The sequence below is a fragment of the Ovis aries genome, chromosome 21 (genome assembly GCF_016772045.2).
Source record: "Ovis aries strain OAR_USU_Benz2616 breed Rambouillet chromosome 21, ARS-UI_Ramb_v3.0, whole genome shotgun sequence".
NCBI classification, from domain to species: domain Eukaryota; kingdom Metazoa; phylum Chordata; class Mammalia; order Artiodactyla; family Bovidae; genus Ovis; species Ovis aries.
In genome coordinates, this window is record NC_056074.1 from 6,898,701 (window position 1) to 6,916,134 (window position 17,434).

The 17,434-nt window shown below is 41.9% G+C and overlaps 1 protein-coding gene and 1 long non-coding RNA gene across 3 annotated transcripts in view; both read left to right on the forward strand.

The window, feature by feature from the left end:
* Positions 1-4,829: 4,829 nt before the first annotated feature.
* The window catches only part of CTSC (cathepsin C), a 43,409-nt gene continuing 30,804 nt past the window's right edge, over positions 4,830-17,434 (forward strand). The window contains exons 1-4 of one of the 2 annotated variants that reach the window (XM_015103069.3): positions 4,830-5,061; positions 6,488-6,633; positions 11,379-11,463; positions 13,307-15,789. In XM_015103069.3, coding sequence (XP_014958555.2) covers positions 4,890-5,061; positions 6,488-6,633; positions 11,379-11,463; positions 13,307-13,317 — 414 coding nt within the window. In that variant the 5' untranslated portion in view covers positions 4,830-4,889 and the 3' untranslated portion in view covers positions 13,318-15,789. Of the gene's footprint in view, positions 5,062-6,487; positions 6,634-11,378; positions 11,464-13,306; positions 15,790-17,434 lie in introns of those variants that run through there. The other variant, XM_004019763.5, reaches the window with a different exon arrangement.
* Positions 6,640-10,481, forward strand: LOC121817525 (uncharacterized). The gene is made up of 2 exons (XR_006057481.1): positions 6,640-8,163; positions 8,572-10,481. It is a non-coding gene; the product is annotated as an uncharacterized LOC121817525 (long non-coding RNA).

Genomic DNA, 17,434 nt, shown 5'->3' on the forward strand with positions numbered 1-17,434 from the left:
GGGCTGATCTTTTTAGAATGGACTGGTTGGATCTCCTTGCAGTCCAAGGGACTCTCAAGAGTCTTCTCCAACACCACAGATCAAAAGCATCAATTCTTCGCGCTCAACTTTCTTCACAGTCCAACTCTCACATCCATACATGACCCCTGGAAAAACCATAGCCTTGACTAGACGGACCTTTGTTGGCAATGTCTCTGCTTTTGAATATGCAATCTAGGTTGGTCATAACTTTCTTTCCAAGGAGTAAGCGTCTTTTAACTTCATGGCTGCAGTCACCATCTGCAGTGATTTTGGAGTCCCCTGCCAAAAAGTCTGACACTGTTTCCACTGTTTCCCCATCTGATTGCCATGAAGTGATGGGACCAGATGCCATGATCTTCGTTTTCTGAATATTGAGCTTTAAGCCAACTTTTTCACTCTCCTCTTTCACTTTCATCAAGAGGCTTTTGAGTTCCTCTTCACTTTCTGCCATAAGAGTGATGTCATCTGCATATCTGAGGTTATTGATATTTCTCCTAGCAATCTTGATTCCAGCTTGTGCTTCTTCCAGTCCAGCGTTTCTCATGATGTACTCTGCATGTAAGTTAAACAAGCAGGGTGACAATATACAGCCTTGATGTACTCCTTTTCCTATTTGGAACCAGTCTGTTGTTCCAGATTCAGTTCTAACTGTTGCTTCCTGACCTGCATACAGGTTTCTCAAGAGGCAGGTCAGGTGGTGTGGTATTCCCATCTCTTTCAGAATTTTCCACAGTTTCTTGTGATCCGCACAGTCAAAGGCTTTGGCATAGTCAATAAAGCAGAAATAGATGTTTTCTGGAACTCCTTTGCTTTTTCAATGATCCAGTGGATGTTGGCAATTTGATCTCTTGTTCCTCTGCCTTTTCTAAAACCAGCTTGAACATCTGGAAGTTCCCAGGCATTACCCCCTAGTAAATTATCTGAACCTCAGTTCTGTCTCCAGTGAAATTTAAATCATATAATATCTTGCTCACACAGTTGTGTAATAATTAAATGAGATGAGATATGTGAATTACCTTGATAAAATGGGCTTCCCTGGTGACTCAGAGAGTAAACAACCTGCCTGCAATGGCGGAGACCCGGTTCGATTCCTGGGTTGGGAAGATCCCCTGGAGAAGGAAATGGCAACCCACTCCAGTATTCTTGCCTGGAAAATCCCATGGATACAGAGGAGCCTGGCAGGCTACAGTCCATGGGGTCTCAATGAATCAGACATGACTCAGTGAGAAACACACTCAAGTGGTGAATAAATGAAATTATTATGGTTGCTACTCTGACTACCAGTGCCAGATATGTAGGATGCCAAATGGTATTCTACGTTGAATGTCAAATTTTTTCTCTATTTCTTTGATCCTTCTTTGTTTCAATATGCATTCCTGAACAGTGACTTTCAAACTTATTCTCAAGGAATACAGGAATCAAGATGCTCTTTGCCAAATACACGAAATATAGCTATATTTATGTCCATGATACTATTCATTCATTCAAAAAATATGTGAGTACTGTGTGCCAGAATTATTGAGGGTGCTAGGATTATAGCAGAGAAACAGGATTTGGAGTCTACTGTCTAATAAAGATAGTTTTCTAGTAGCAATATACACAGTAATAAATGCAGTCAGTTATCTATAGAATCTGTATTAACTCATTCAGTCTTCTCAAAGCTAGATGAGGTAGTCATAGGTCTACACCAATCATGCACAAGTTATAGATGAGAAAACTAAGGCACAAAAAGAAGTCAAATAACTTCCTCAAGATCAAAATATTAATAGTTGGTGAACAGCAGAACCATGCTTCAAACTTGGGCAGTGTGATACAATTTCTTATTCACCTCTAAGCCATCTCTGAGAATCTACGTTATTCTCAAGCTGCAGCTATCCAAGGATCCTTTGAAAGGGTTAAAACATAAGATAGTGGGGAACTGATTCAGTAGCTAAGGCTGGGAGTCAAGAATCTACATTTCTAGCAAAAGATGCATATGCACCTGGTCATTTTCATCCAGCAGTTAGAGAATTACTGCCAAGTAATGCTGTGCTGTGCTTAGTCGCTCAGCCATGTCCCACTCTCTGCAACCCCATGGACTGTAGCCTGCCAAGCTCCTCTGTCCATGGGATTCTCCAGGCCAGAATACCGGAGTAAATTGCCATGCCTTCCTCCAGGGGATCGTCCCAACCCAGGGATCCAACCCAAGTCTCCTGCATTACAGGTGGATTCTTTTCCATCTGAGTCACCAGGGCAGTCTAATAAGCAATGCCACTTCTTTATAAACTTAGTTAAAATGATCTGAGCCTAGTACCAAACTGTGGTTTGCACATAAGTTACTTTTACTTCATATCATTTGAAATATACTAAATTTTCAGGAATGCAACTTTTAGATAAATCAATAGGACTTTGTCTGCTGGGAACTTGACCAAGAGTTTTCCAGCATGACACCTGATAAGGCAACTGTGCCATTCATTCAAGATACTGTCACCTTTGGATCATTTCTCAATAGTAAAATACATCCACTAGACTAAGGGGTATTTGAGTTATCAACTCACTGAAATAATTTCTATTCTTAGAAAAAAGGTACCGGTCAATTTTACAATTCTACATAGAGACATAAAATGCAAATATCTGAATATCTCATTCTATTCTCCAGTACATTCATACATGAGTATTTTAGGTAATGAAATACAGGTGTTTCTATTAAATGTTATCTAAAATATCTTTTCCTCAATATTTACACCTTTTCCCCTTACTTTCTGTGGTCATATCAATGAGATTTTTTTCCTCTGTTTTCATTTTAATTTTTTAAAATATCTTTTTGTCTTTTGTATTATTGTTACTTTTCAAGTAAGCTTATATATGAATTTCATTTCAAATTACCAAAAGGTCTCTATAAAATATTTGTTATAAAAATAAAACTTTGCATCTGATCAATTTGAGAATCACTAGTTTTTCTCCCTGCTAATGGAGAGAGGACTAGTTTGAGAATTATTAGATTAGTGGAAATAAACTAAATTGAAAGTCAAAGTACCTGAGGTTTATTCTTAAATCTTAGTAACTGGCAATGCGACTGTTATTATTATCTCTGGGTCTCCATTTCCAAATAGCAAAACAAATCCATTAGGTTAAGAAGTCTTCCAGATTCTTTCCTATTTATTCATTGACTAGAGATGTGTTTTCAACTTTTTTCACAATTGTTTATGCTACTTTGATTACATGATCAAAGAAATTTTCAACTTGATTATTCAATTCATAATTGATGATCCAACCTAAGTTTTAGTATTTCAACAACCAATGGCACATTTTCTCAGAGATTAGGAATGCTACATTTCTCTGTCAGCATGTTATCTCTGAACAGTAAATGGGCTAGTTTAATTCATGCTGTCAGCTCTTCATCCTCAGTAAAGGGCAATAAAACCTAGAAGGGTGTTAGCTCCACCCATGCCTGTGCAGTTTGTGACTATATTAGAGAGCATTTTCATTTCTGAGCTTTCAAGGGCAACGCCTTCTGCCTAATTGAAATTGGCTTTCAGGCCTAGAAATCAAGATAAGGTTATTAAGTGAATTTATTTTTAACACCTCAGGACACTTCCTTAGGTTTTTGAAGCCATTATCTAGGGAGACAAAGGTGAATAATCTGGACTTGCTTCCTTCAATCTGGTGGAAAAGGTGGGCATACAAATATTTATTTGAAACCAGTGTAATGAGGGCAAAATGAACGTGCCCGAGCAGGAACACAGGAAAGTCTGTCTTCATCACGTTCTTGATGATGCTCGAAGCCTGACGCCTAGAACACTCTGTGCAGGAAAGGAGCCCCGACTTCCAACAGACAGGAAAGGCAGCAGCTCTCACAGAAAAGGGTGATAATTAAACTGCACAAGGAAGCATCTGGAAATCGTGCTACTTAATAATTACCAGCGATCAGACTGGCACTCTGAAACCTGATCACAAGACGGACTATCTCCCACCAGCTACCTTCCTCATCCAGGGCAAGTTACTTCCTCTCTCTGGGCCTGCAGCTTTTCAGTTGTAAAACAAGCGCCTCAGTGCCTGTACGCGTTTGCGGGCGCGCGGGCGCGCAACTAAATCCTATAAAATTAGCAGGAGGGCAAAACACAAAACCCTAATACACAAAAACGGCAAGTTTGCACTACAACTGAATTCTCCTGTAGACAACAGGCCAAGAACATGAACAGGAAACCGACAAAATCCAGCAAAAAAAAAAAAAAAAGGCAGAGAAAGTTTTCGGAAAAGGAAGGAAGAGCAGTTTTCAAACAGCTGGGCGGGGGGGGGGGGTGGTGGGAGTGTGCTGGTGGTCGTATGTAAATAGTTCTGAGGGGAAAAAGTTAACTGTGAGGACTAAGTGGGGACGGCGAGCAAGTAAGGAAAGCTGCCCTAGTTAGACCGCGCGCTCTGGACCTTCCTGCCAGCCTGCATGCCGCCAGCCTCCGCACCCGGCTCCGCACCCGGCTCCCGCTTCTCTCTGACCTTCGGTCTCCCCTCGCCCGCAAGCCTGACTCTGTACGCCCCCCCCTTTTTTTTCTTTTTTAGTCTCAGTTTCCCTCCCTCCGTTACCCCTCCAGGAGCGAAGGAGCGCGTCCGGGGCGCCCCTGGAGCGGCGGTGGCTCTCCCGCCCCTGGAGAGCTGTCCTCGGGCGACCGAACCCACAGCCGGCGGCCCCCGGGCGACCCGCGCGCCCCGAGCGCCCCCGAGGGGCGGAGCGACTCCCGGGCGCGACCCCTAGCCCCGCCCGAGACCCCACCCCCGCCGGCCGCGCTTCCGGCCCCTCCGCCGACTTTAAGGCGCGCGCGGCCGCGGAGGCTGCAGTCCGCCCGGCGCGCCGCGGCTCTCTCCCGCCCCCGCTTCCTCCCGGCTCTGCCGGCATGGGTCCCCGGCTCGGCTCGTGGCTCGCCGCGCTCCTGCTGCTCGTCTGTGGCGCTGGCTCCGTGCGCGGGGACACGCCTGCCAACTGCACCTACCCGGACCTGCTGGGCACCTGGGTCTTCCAGGTGGGCCCCAGCGGCTCCCAGCGCGATGTCAACTGCTCGGTGATGGGTAAGCCGCTGGCGCCCGGGCACGCGCTTCCTCCCTGGGTCTGCCCGGGGCTCCTGCCCTCGATCCCTGTGCCCTTGTCCCCGCAGCGAACCTCCCCCCCGCTCCCGTTGGCGGGTGGCCGGGATGTCGTGGCTGGACTTGGGGTCCCTCCGGGCGCCCGCTCCCGCTCCAGGGCGGCGATGCCAGAGTGGAGAGGCTGAGCGCTTCTCACTTCACGTGGTCTGGATTGTTTCCTGGGCCCTCAACACTTTCTGCAATAACTTTTTTTCTCCCTTGAGTTTTGTTTCTTGTTGTTCGTTTGTTTGTTTGGAAGAGAGTTGAGACCGAGCAATCTTATCTCCCCATTCAGTGCTCAGTATTTCGTTGTGCCAGTGAAAAATGAGCTTAAAGACTCTTGAGAATATAGCTGTTAACTTTTTCTCCTTTTGTTTGATTGTGGAAGAGCCCTTATGCCCAGCGGTTTTGATTTGGACTTGTGTTGATGCTGTTAGTCTGAGAAAGCTTCTGGTATGGTTCCCCTCCACAGTTTCATGTATTGGAGGATGGGTTCATGTACTGCAGGGCAGGTAGTATATAGTTGTTTGTTTTTTTTTTAATACCTCTTTAGCCAGTAATTTGAAATGCAGGGAGCCAACCACAATGTGTAGGTCACGGAAGGCTCTCAGTATCTAGTATCTGAGCAAACTCAGAGAGATGGTGAAGGACAGGGAAGCCTGGCTTGCTGCAGTCCATGGGGTCACAGAGAGCCAGACACGGCTGAGCCACTGGACATTTGAGCACACTAGAACGTTTCCTATGCTCTCAGATAACACTGCTATCCTGAGGACAAAATTTAGTCAAGGGGGAGGAAAACCTTCAGCAAACTCAAGGTTTTTATCCTACAAAGCTAATTTATACTGATAGTTTGCTGAAGACTAGAAGGATTGAGATTCTGAGATTCTGAGCTTTGTAGCCATTTAGGAGAAAGATACCCCATTTCTTCTTTGACGAGATCATTGTCCTTTGTTCTTATGACCTGATAGCAGATGTTTTTTATGTTTTTATATTTCCACTTTTTGACTACCATTTTGTCTTCTCTCCATTTCTGTCTGTCATTTTCCACGTTCCCTATTTCTCCTTTTCTTCAGGGAAAAATTTTTTCAGTGTTTGGATCATCCGGGAAGGTAGTGGCTGTAGTTTTGGGGGTCTCTACCTGATGGGTTACTTAATATATCTTTTGAGCCCTCACTTCACAGGCTTGCCTGAGACCCCTTTGGGATTATTCAGAAAGAGGCCACAACACACTCTGATATCTTCATAAGCCAGATCCTCTGGTATTCAGCAGCAGGAAAGGAAAACTACTTAAAAATAACGGAACTTATAGATGAGACTACCTCCCATCGAAGTCCAAATAACTTTCCTTTGTTGTGTATTTTCTTTTCTTTAGGACCACCAGAAAAAAAAGTAGTGGTGCACCTCAAGAAGTTGGATACAGCATATGATGACTTTGGCAATTCCGGCCATTTCACCATCATTTACAATCAAGGCTTTGAGATCGTGTTGAATGATTACAAGTGGTTCGCCTTTTTTAAGGTACGTTTTGTTGGAATATGCATTCATTATTTCCAATGATTTGATATCTGAAGAGTCTTCTAATGAGGAGACCCTCAGTATTTTAACTTTAGATTAGCAAGATAACCAGAATTGTACCAGTTTTTCCAAGAGAAATTAGATGATGTAATTTTGCCACTTTATTTAAAATTATGACTTTGGTTTAAAAAAAAAACACACACCGAATCTGTATTTGCATGTGTGCAATCCATCTGTATTTAAATTTACATTTTGGTAAGTATGACTAAATAATTTATTTTCTTAATTAATACACCTTTATTTCGAATTGTTGCTTTAGTTGGCTTCATACTGAATCCATAGGAAAGACAGGAATTTTATAAACTTTTCTTGAGGTTATTATGCTGTCCCTCTTATCATTGTTTGTTAGCTCTGAGAAACTGACCTGAATGACTCATTGAAATAATGTCATGTACTAAATATATTAATGTGAATAACTTATCTGACTAAGCTCAGACAAAGAGATGGAGAGCCTTGGGGTTACCCCTTGGGCTAAAGTAAAAGGTAGCCCCGCCAGCCCAGCTGGTTTTCTTCTCTCACCGGGGAAGAACTGATGTCCATTCCAGTGGTCTTACACACAGCTGCTCATTGCAGACACACTCTAGGATAAAACAGTTGGGCACAAACTGCAATCCATCCCAGATATCCTTCCTGTTTGCAGAGTATTAAATGGTTTAAGTTGAACCCACAAGCCGGAGACTAGCTATTTCTTATTATAAATAAAGGTTATAAAATAGAGAATCTTTCAAGGGATAGTATCGATAGCCTTTAAAACATATGGTAAGAGTTAACCAATTAAATGATAAGAGTTAACCAATTACAGGATTTTGTAAGAACATGAGGGAATGAGTCTGTTAAAGATGAGGAAAGACTAAGAACCAGCAAAAGACGAGTTTCTGAATTTATTGTGATTCCTCATGTGGGTTGTGATGTAATCTGAGTCAGATTTCTTAGAATCATAATGCCCAATACTTTTTTTGTTTGTTTTTAACTATGAGGACCCCTTCTTAATATGAAAAAAGAAAAGAGAGACAGGAAAAATTGTCTCCTCTCACCTGGATTGGCTATCTGCTTTTCAGCTGGTGGGAACCAGTCCATCTGTGCTGGCCACTGGCAGGCCAGCGGTCTGCTTTATTAGTTGAAGCCCATGCTTGACCATTTATTAAATATTTTTTATTATCACCCCTAGATACTATCACCCTATAGATACTATGTATTTTTAAAAATTGTTAAGAGTATCTGTATGAGCTTTTAAAGTGGTAGTGTGTAATGTGATTCCGTCTGAATATAATTCTTGATCTTAGGCCTAGGGCTCTGTAGACCTCTTACAGGTACTCTGTTACAGTCCTTTAAAAGTTCTTTGCTTTTAGGTTGGGAGTCAGTGCCTGTGGATTTGATGCTCAATGAAAGAGAGATTCGAATCAATTCTTATCATGTATCCTCTTGCCCCTCCTTTCCCCTTTTCTCCCTTTTTCTTCTGTGGATACAAAACAGGTAATTGATACTTGTTTAAAACATGCAAGTGAAGTAGAATTCAATTGAGAAATAGGTTGCCTGAATTATTTAAGTACAAGATAGGGTGTAGTATATAAATAGATGAATAAATAGTTTTACCCATTTAGCTTGGAAGACTTTTCATTCTTCACTTTGGTAGACTTGGAGAAACGGGTAGTGGAGCCTCTGATGACACCGTCAATTACCTGAGATGTAATCAGAAATAGGCAAGGGCCATTTCCCTCCATTAATATTTTCCTGTCGGTTTGTCTGCTCCCAGCTTGAGTAGCAGTCTGGAGGTGGTGGGGACAGAGGGTATGTCTACCAGCCATACTGACCCTTGAACAGTAACAGGTTTGAGCTTCATGGGTCCACTTACACCGAGATTTTTTTTTATTTTTTTGATAGTAAATACTGCAGCACTGCACGATCAGAGGTGAGTTGAATCTGCAGATGAGAATCCAAGGTTGGCTGATACCTTAGATGTGGAACCCTGATTGTGGAGGGCTGACTTAATTATTGGCGGATTTTCAGCTACTTGCAGGATTGGTGCCCCAAACCCTGTGTTGTTCGTTTGTTCAAGGGTCAACTCTATTTCTCTTTAGATCGAAGGTATAAGCAGATTTCGCACTTTTCTGTAGCCTCAGAACATCATTTTCAGGTAAATAAAGGCTTTTTAAAGCCAAATAAGGTTATAAGTGTTCTCAACCATAATTGGAAAGTCATGGTATAGTCTGTTGTAGGATAGAACCCTACCTGATCATGTGCTTCTGAATGGCATTCTCTCATTAGGAATAAAAATAACAAGAGTGATCTCCTGCTACTGATTTCAGTATGTTTTTTAAAGTGTCCATTTGACCAGAACCATTATCAGGACTGTGTTTTCTTTTCCTGCTGAAAAATCAGACACTCTAGTCTGTGGTTAGGTCATGTGATAAGTGTCATAATTTCAGTAAGCAGAGCAGAACAAGATATATGGTTTTAAAATTTCTCCCAACATAATCAAGTAGTTCCAGAGAAACATGCTTTCCAGAGTGATAAAATGGCATGTTCTCTTAGCAAATCCAACTAGAAAAGTAATGGAGAGCAGCAAAGCTTAACAAATTTAGGAAAAATGATAAAGTGGAGTTGACTTTACATAATAGGACAAATACTTTTGGGGGAACACTTTTTAACATAAAAGTCTTCCTGGACTTTACCCGAAGCCTTACGGTATTATGTGCAGTGGTGTTGGGGAAATCATGCTGGGTGTGTGACCCAACAAAGTGCACCTATTTACGCAGAGGCATGTGAGATTTTTTTTTTTCCTACCGATTTTAGAAGTAACTTTTAAATGAAAATTATTTTTTTAAAAAATAATTATCAAAATATAAGCAGTATTTTACTATTCAGCTATCATATATAAGCTGACTGCTATTGCAGAAACATTTGACGAACGTTTGTCATTCATACCCTCCGTTGTCGGTCTGCGAATCAGCTGGATTTCAGGTCTCTCCTCTGGCTGAGAACAGGCTCTCCCACTTGTTTGCTCTTGCCCAGTGTCAGATAGGCTTTTGTGAAATTGTTTCTTAGGGTTGTTCCTGCTCGAGTTTGCTGAGCAGCTGATGCGGGCAAGGTATCCTGTTAGGTGTCTACCCCTCATCCCCAAGCTCAGCCTGCAGTTCAGAACAGACAGCTTCCACACCATTCTCCCTACATTCCAACTTTGGAGCCATGTGCTACCACTTTTATTGCCAGGAACGTGCTGTATTAAGTTACCCTTATTCAGGCCTCATCTGGAGAATAAGCAGAATTTTTCATGATTTGTTCTTTTTAGGCCTTTTTTCCCCCCTTGGTTTTAACTGCTTAAGAAATTGGCAGTGGAGTAGGATGATCTCAAGCTAGATAGATTTCCTTCTCAAGAAGGAAATCTTGACGCTGAAAGTTTACGCACTGTGTGAGTCAAGAAGGAGGCACTAGGTTTATATTTTTGAAAGACACTTTTTCCTACTTAACTTTCACCGTAGATTCAGTTATCAGAACACTCGGGGTTGGGGGTTACAAACTCAAATGAATTTAGGGCTCACCCAGGCAGATACCTAAGCATCTGAAACAACTTTATGTAAAGCAGTAAGGAGTAATTTGATTTATGGCCTATGAAATGAAAACTTTCCTACAGACATTTGAATTTAGTTTTCCCTTAAAATAATGTGCTGGCCACAGACCAGTTTCTAAGAATATCAGCTTTTAATAGCATTGCCATTTGGTTGTAAGTCCAACACATCTGCAAATGAAAAGTACTTGCAGATGAAAAACAACCACCTTCTTTTATGAAAACACACAATGTAACAAAATATAGAGGGTGTTTAATTATGACTGACCTTGTGATGGGTAGGTAAGTGGTTATTTTTTCTTCTTTATGCTTTTGTGTACCTTGTTCATTTTTTTCCCATGAGCATGTGTAACGCTGCTCTCCACTGGCCTCTACCTGATTGCCAAGGAAGGAAGTGGTATGAAACAGACTCCGCTCCAGAGGATACCCTTAAGTTGAATAGGCTTTCTAACCTTTTGCTGTTTCCCCTTTTACTTTCTGAGACTGTAAAAGGAAGTAGTAGAGAATGAACTCAGTTTATATTTTGAAGATTAAACTACTCAAGGGCCTGAAGAAAGTACATGGAAGAGAAGCTAGATTCATACTGGCTGAAAAACTTACTTGGTGATGGTTTAACAAAGTTCAATGATTTTTAATTGAGTTTTTGTTTGGGACCTACTAGTCTTAATAGAACTGTAAGCTGAAAACTCTACCGTGAGTATGTCTAAAGCAGCTTGGTACTCAAAACAAAGAAATCCATACCAGAGGATTTATTTGCCCATTTTGTGTGCTAGTGACTTGTAAATTTCAAGCTTGTCACAACAGCCAGAAATCATGTGTTCGTTCTCCACAGCAAAGGATTTGGGAGTCTCATTGTGGTCTTTTCCATTCTGACTTCTGGGTTTATTTTTAAGATGTAACAATTCAGCTTTCAGAGTATTGTTGGGATAGAGTTACCTGCATTAATATAGATTGAATACACCAAAATGAGGTGTTTGTCTTTCTTTTAAATAACTTGATGTTTACTTTTAAAAGTGTTTCGATTGAGGAAAAGAATCAGAAGACGCCTAGCCGTTTGTTTTCTTTCATGATGATGCTTTATCTCCACTTAATGACTGAGTTTTCCATTGTAAACCTTTCATAGGATGTCACTGATCTTATCAGTCAGTTTTTCATGCAACTGGGAACTGTGGGGATGTATGATATTCCACATCTGAGGAACAAACTGGGTGAGCGCCATTGAAATACTTTAACTTTCTTATTAAATGCAAGCCTCCCTCCTCCCTTGTGGCTCATGTAAGTTAATGTTCATTTCTTCATCAGGGAGAGGGAGTTGGAGACTAGATAGATCATGGTTTTCTTACAGATTTCTTGCTTGAGCCTGCTTATTTGCCACTTCTTACCTGCCTGCAGTATTTTCACTTTAGTGTGCTCTGTTTACACACAAGCTTTCTCAAGCGATGCTCGTAAGTGGACATGAAACCAAAAAGGTGAAGACTCAGTGAAGGAGAGGATGGCCCAAATTCCGTTCACGTCCTTGAAGTAGCTGTGCTGCCTGAGATTCCTCATTCTTTTCCTAAAATGACTCAAGAGGGACCTGTGTGAGACCATGGCATTTTAGATGTGTCTTCCCAGTAGAAAAGGTGGCTCTTCCTAATGACAGAAATTAACATACCTGTCACTCATCCCTATGAGACACCACCTGTGTCTTTTTAAACTGGTTCCTTCTCAGAACAGACTATTGGCTAGGGAGAAAAGGATCTTTTTTTTCCTCATACTTTCAGAATAGATGTTTAAATCACTGCTCTCCCTGGATCCATAAATTTCGGTAGCTAAAATTTTGATGGAAAAGTAGGCAGTGAGAGAGAAGAGCTGATGGGGACTTGCCCTCCCTTGCGTTTTATACAGCAATCTTTCCCCTTTCCCTTCCTCTTTTACGTAGCTCCTAAGTAAGGAAATGAGATATGAAAAAGGGAACTGGGGCAAGTGTTGAAAGTACCATAGCCTTATCCTGTGTCATCGTTTTTCAAGCTGGTTAATGGGCCAGCAGTGGGCCACACATCTGCCAGGAAAAAATTGTTCCTAAGTTGTGTCACTTCGTTTTGTAAAGCTCTGAAGGTTCCAGGCAGCCACTAATAAGAGATCAAAGTGAAAATTAGAGCTGGAACCTATAGTCTCGCTCTTCCGAATTTATTTCTGGTAGTTGAGTACGTGCAGACTGTGTGAAATTAGCTTCCTTTCAGAACTGCTCAGAATCTTTATTATGCTGTAGCTGAGGAGGGAGCTACAATAGAAAAACTTTTCAAAGTTTACCTCGTTTTCCTCAGAAAAAATAAGGTATTCTCAGAATGCAGTTTATAAAATTCTGTCTTAAAGCTCTTGTTCTTTTCCTAACTGGGGAGATGCTTTTACCAGTAGGAAAGATAGGTCCTTTGTAAATGGGATAAGTAGCCTTGTACCTGGGAATATTGATCAAAGTAGCATTAAGCCTGACTTCCCTGGTGGCTCAGACGGTAAAGCGTCTGCCCACAATGCGGGAGACCAGGGTTCGATCCCTGGGTTGGGAAGATCCCCTGGAGAAGGCAGTGGCAACCCACTTCAGTACTCTTGCCTGGAAGATCCCATGGACGGAGGAGCCTGGTAGGCTACAATCCATGGGGTCGCAAAGGGTCGGACACGACTGAGCTACTTCACTTGCTTGCATTAAGCCTATGTCTGGAATTTGTAAGATATACATGCTATTATGTCTAGGTTGCTAGATTAGGCTTCTTGTCTATATTTAAAAGCTACGTTAGGCTTATTTGGTAGCATTTAATTTGAAATGCATCTGCATGTGCTTCTTGAGCATGTTGGCTGCACGCACAGTACGTGTTGCTTAAGCATTCAGCTTTTGAGAACAGTGGCTTTTTTGTGAATGTCTTAAATAACATTAAAAAAAAATACCAGCATTTAAAATACTCAGTACTGGTATTTTTTTTTTTTCCCACGTAAATAAATGAATATGTTTAAGCATTTTTTAAGAGACAGTGTGATCCTTGTTGGCTTGTAACTCTAGTTTTCATTGTCTTTTAGTTATTAAATAGAGCGTCTGTTGAGCGGCTCTTTTAAAACCACAGCCGAAAACAGACTTTGGGGCTAAGAGGCAGAACAGCGCCCGCCAGTGGACCTGTCCTCTCACAGCTCACAGAGGCCTCTAGCAGCCACAGTCCCTCTGGAGTCTCTGAGGGCACGTAACACGCAGAGCAGTCCTGGTACCTACCTCCGAGGCAGCTGCCCTCCGAACGTTTCCTTGGAAAGCAGCCACCGCCGTTCTGGAATGTGAGCAACCAAAGACCGAGCAGGAAGAAGGAAAGAGCTCTGCGATTCTTAGGTGGCTTTATCCTTCAGCCTTTGGATGAGAAGAATCATATGCAACACCAGGGTGTTTTGTTGCTGTTGTATTTTTTTTTCTCTTTTGAATGTTCTTTTGTTGAAGTGATTTTTTTTTTTTTTTCAAACTGCTTAGGACTTGAATTATTTGTTGTATTTTGTGCAGATTTTACTCAGTTAAAATGGTCTTCCCATGGGCCTTCTCTTTCTCTAATGACCTTGAGGAACCCCAACACGTGTTATAAGAAGAAAATCAAGCTTCAGAATATCTTGAGATGCACAGATGCGTTATGGGAGGGAAGATGGTCCCAGGGAAGACATGCTTGGGGAAGGGAGCTTTCTGAGATAAGCTGAACTGCTGAAGGGTCTCTTTTTGCAGATCATAGATCTGCAGTGCCCCTGTCTAGAGATACATTTGGGGCGGAGATGGGGGGGGCCTATATTTTTTTCCTTAGATGCCAGTCTTGTGCTAAGAGCTTGACATGCTTTACCTTACAAATAAATGTCCTGTGAAGTAGAGATTACTAGCTTCAGTTTTCAGATAGGGAGAATTACTCTCATACAGTGCTTAAGCTCACACAGCTTCTGTTTGTTTTGTAAAAATTTTGTAATTTTTTAAAATTTCTTTGGCCATGCATGTGGCATCTTGGTTTCTCAACTGGGAATCAAACCCACATTCCCTGTACTGAAGTGTGGAGTCTTCATCACCAGACCACCAGGGAAGTCCCACACAGCTTCTAATTGTAAAATGATACGGTCTATTTGCCAAGTTTGTTTCAGAAAAAAATATTGGTGCTTCAGGTCACATTTGGGTAGATTTTCTGGTGAATCCCAAATGTTAGTTCAGTGCACTGAATTGCTCTTGTTAAAATTTTAGGAGAAGAACGGGCCTGAAGCTGAGATTTCCTTAACGAATGAGGCTACTCATTTTCTTTCCTAAGCCTGGGTCCCTTTATTCAAGACACAAATTTACTTTCTCCTTCCTTTTATAGTTCTCCAAATTGAAGGAGAGTTTTATAAGCTTCGAATTAAGTACCCTTGTCAAGCTTTTACTTCTCTTAATTAAGTTATTGTTCAAAGCCATTGCCGCCTTTTAGTGCTTTCCTGCTACACAATGGACTAGTTTCCTCCTCAGTTGTTTAGAGCTGATTAAACATCAGCCTTGGCAAACCAGAAACGTGGGGCTCCACCCAATTCATATTTCCTAGGAGGACTTTTCTGCATCCCTTGAATTATTCCTTGAGTGGAGAAATCTTTCTCTGCTGGTAGGTTGTCATCATTACTTTATTGGTTCAGATACTTATGTTGTTTGAGAGGCACTGGTCTGCTGTTCTGGAAAGGTGGTATCTTATAAACACTAAGGAACAGTACACCCAACTGCTACCTGGATGCTTTCTTCCATCCTGCTAATTCTGTGTCACTCAGGTTCTCGGTGCCGCATCTGTGCGGTTCCCCAGCTCTCTCCATCACTGGGAGGGACGCCTTTCTGTTGGTTCCAGGTGTACGTGGCAGGGATTTCTGACCTGGTAGTACTCTGCTGTAAAAGGAATGACTTGAGCCTGTCTTCCAGACTGAAAGCCTCTCTATCTTCAGATTTTAATGCATGTAGAACTTTCTCTGGGAACTTTGGAAGATTATCCACATGTCTCTCATCTTTTCACAGACTTCAGAAGTAACACCAGCTTTCAAAAGCTTAATTCTGTAGGGTCCTAGAAGCACAAATCAGGAATGGTGCTATGCTTATATTTTTGGTGTTCTGTTCTAAAAGATTTATCATGTTCCATGCCTCCAGTGTTCTGTAAGAGTTGTGTATTTTCAAACTGGATGTAAATACTGACAAAGCAACAAGTGTGTATATATTTAGCGAGGCATTTAAAATCACCCCTACGAAAGTAGTTTTTTCCCAAAGTGGTTTCTTTGAGTAACTTTGCATTTAATGTTTGTTTTGATTATAGAAGACTTGGGTACAAAATTGCAGGTATCTGTGTTAGAAGTACCCATAAGAGATTACTGCTTAGCATTCTCTGTTGTAATTGCCTGTTTGTCCTTCCCTCTGATTTTTAAACTCCTTGAGGGCAGTGATCAACTCTGTATTCCCGACCTTTTTATTTCATATGTATAGCACACTATGTGATAAATAACAGACCTTCAATAAATATTTGTAAAAGAAAGAAAATTGAATAATATATCCTTGTGTTGTTTTCCTGTTTCATTGTGTTTCTGAAAGTATTTTTGCCTTTGTGTCCTTTAGAGGCTGTGGTGGACCTTCAAGCCGTATTTGTTGAATGACTTTGTAGAAAAGGGATGAGACTTTTTTAAAATTTTATTCTGCTTATCTGTCATTTTTAATTTTTTGTGTGAGACTATAGAGGCTAACGGAGAAGGCACTGGCAACCCATTCCAGTACTCTTGCCTGGAAAATCCCATGGATGGAGGAGCCTGGTGGGCTGCAGTCCATGAGGTCGCTAAGAGTCGGACACGACTGAGCGACTTCCCTTTCACTTTTCACTTTCATGCATTGGAGAAGGAAATGGCAACCCACTCCAGTGTTCTTGCCTGGAGGATCCCAGGGACGGGGGAGCCCTGTGGGCTCTAGTACATGGGATCGCAGAGAGTCGGACACAGCTGAGTGACTGAGCATGCACGCAAATCAGCTGTCGGGAGACACTGAGCTTTATTGGTGTCCACAGTGGTTCCCCAAAGCCTAGATAACCAAAGACTCATATTTGCTTAGGATGCCGTGGGTTATCTGTGCCCCACCCCTTGAGAAGCACTAGCTGAAGGTTGTTACTGTTGTCCAGTCACTCAGTTGTTTCTGACTCTTCACAAATTCATGAACGGCAGCACGCCAGGCTTCCTTGTCATTCACTATTTCCCGGAGTTTGCTCAAACTCATGTCCATCGAGTCGGTGATGCGATCCAACCATCTCATCCTCTGCTGCCCCTTCTCCTCCTGCTCTCAGTCTTTCCCAGCATCAGGCTCTTTTCCAGTGGGTTGCCTCTTAGCATCAGGTGGCCAGAGTATTGGAACTTCAGCTTCAGCATCAGTACTAGAGTCAGTGAATTCTGAAATTTCTTTCAACCCTACATCTTAAGAGTTTACAAGCAAGTAAGTGAGGAATGAGTCAAGGGACTTTATATCTTGCTGAGGATCAATTTGCTGTTTTCTTAACTAGTTCTGGAACCTACATTTTGTTTTAAAGGGGACATCGTCTCAGCTCTGGAAATAAATCTGTGACCCTCCGTTTTCACAATTGCCAATTCCTTAAGTAAAATGCTAGAAATTATTTGGTTGCAACCACTGCCACAATTTCCTATCAGTTTCACAACTGATTAAAACTCAACTTCTAAAACAAATGGTCAAGCGGAATAGTGGGCAGAAAACTAGAAGGAATCCTTGGAATGACATAGGTTTGTTGATGAAAGATGCAACCGTCCTGGACGGTTGGCGAAATACCTGTTTAGGAAGATGTGCCTTGTTCTAAAGGCTTTATTCACACCGCAGACTGACAGCCTGTGCGAACAGTCTGCACTTGCGGAGTCAGACACGGAACACAAAGGGCAGAGTATGGAGTGAACACTGTTCTTCAGTATTGCTGGAAGGAAATCTCTCTACTTGTGCGGTGTATCATCAAATCATTTAACGTCATACAAAGTATTCTTTTCCGAAATGATGCTTGATGGATTAGACCTACATGTCCAGATTTTTTTTCTTATATATTCCACAGTATGTGTTGTTGTTTAGTCACTAAGATGTGTCTGACCCTTTTTTTGTGACCCCATGGACTAGAGCCTGCCAGGCACCTCTGTCCATGGAATTTTCTAGGCAAG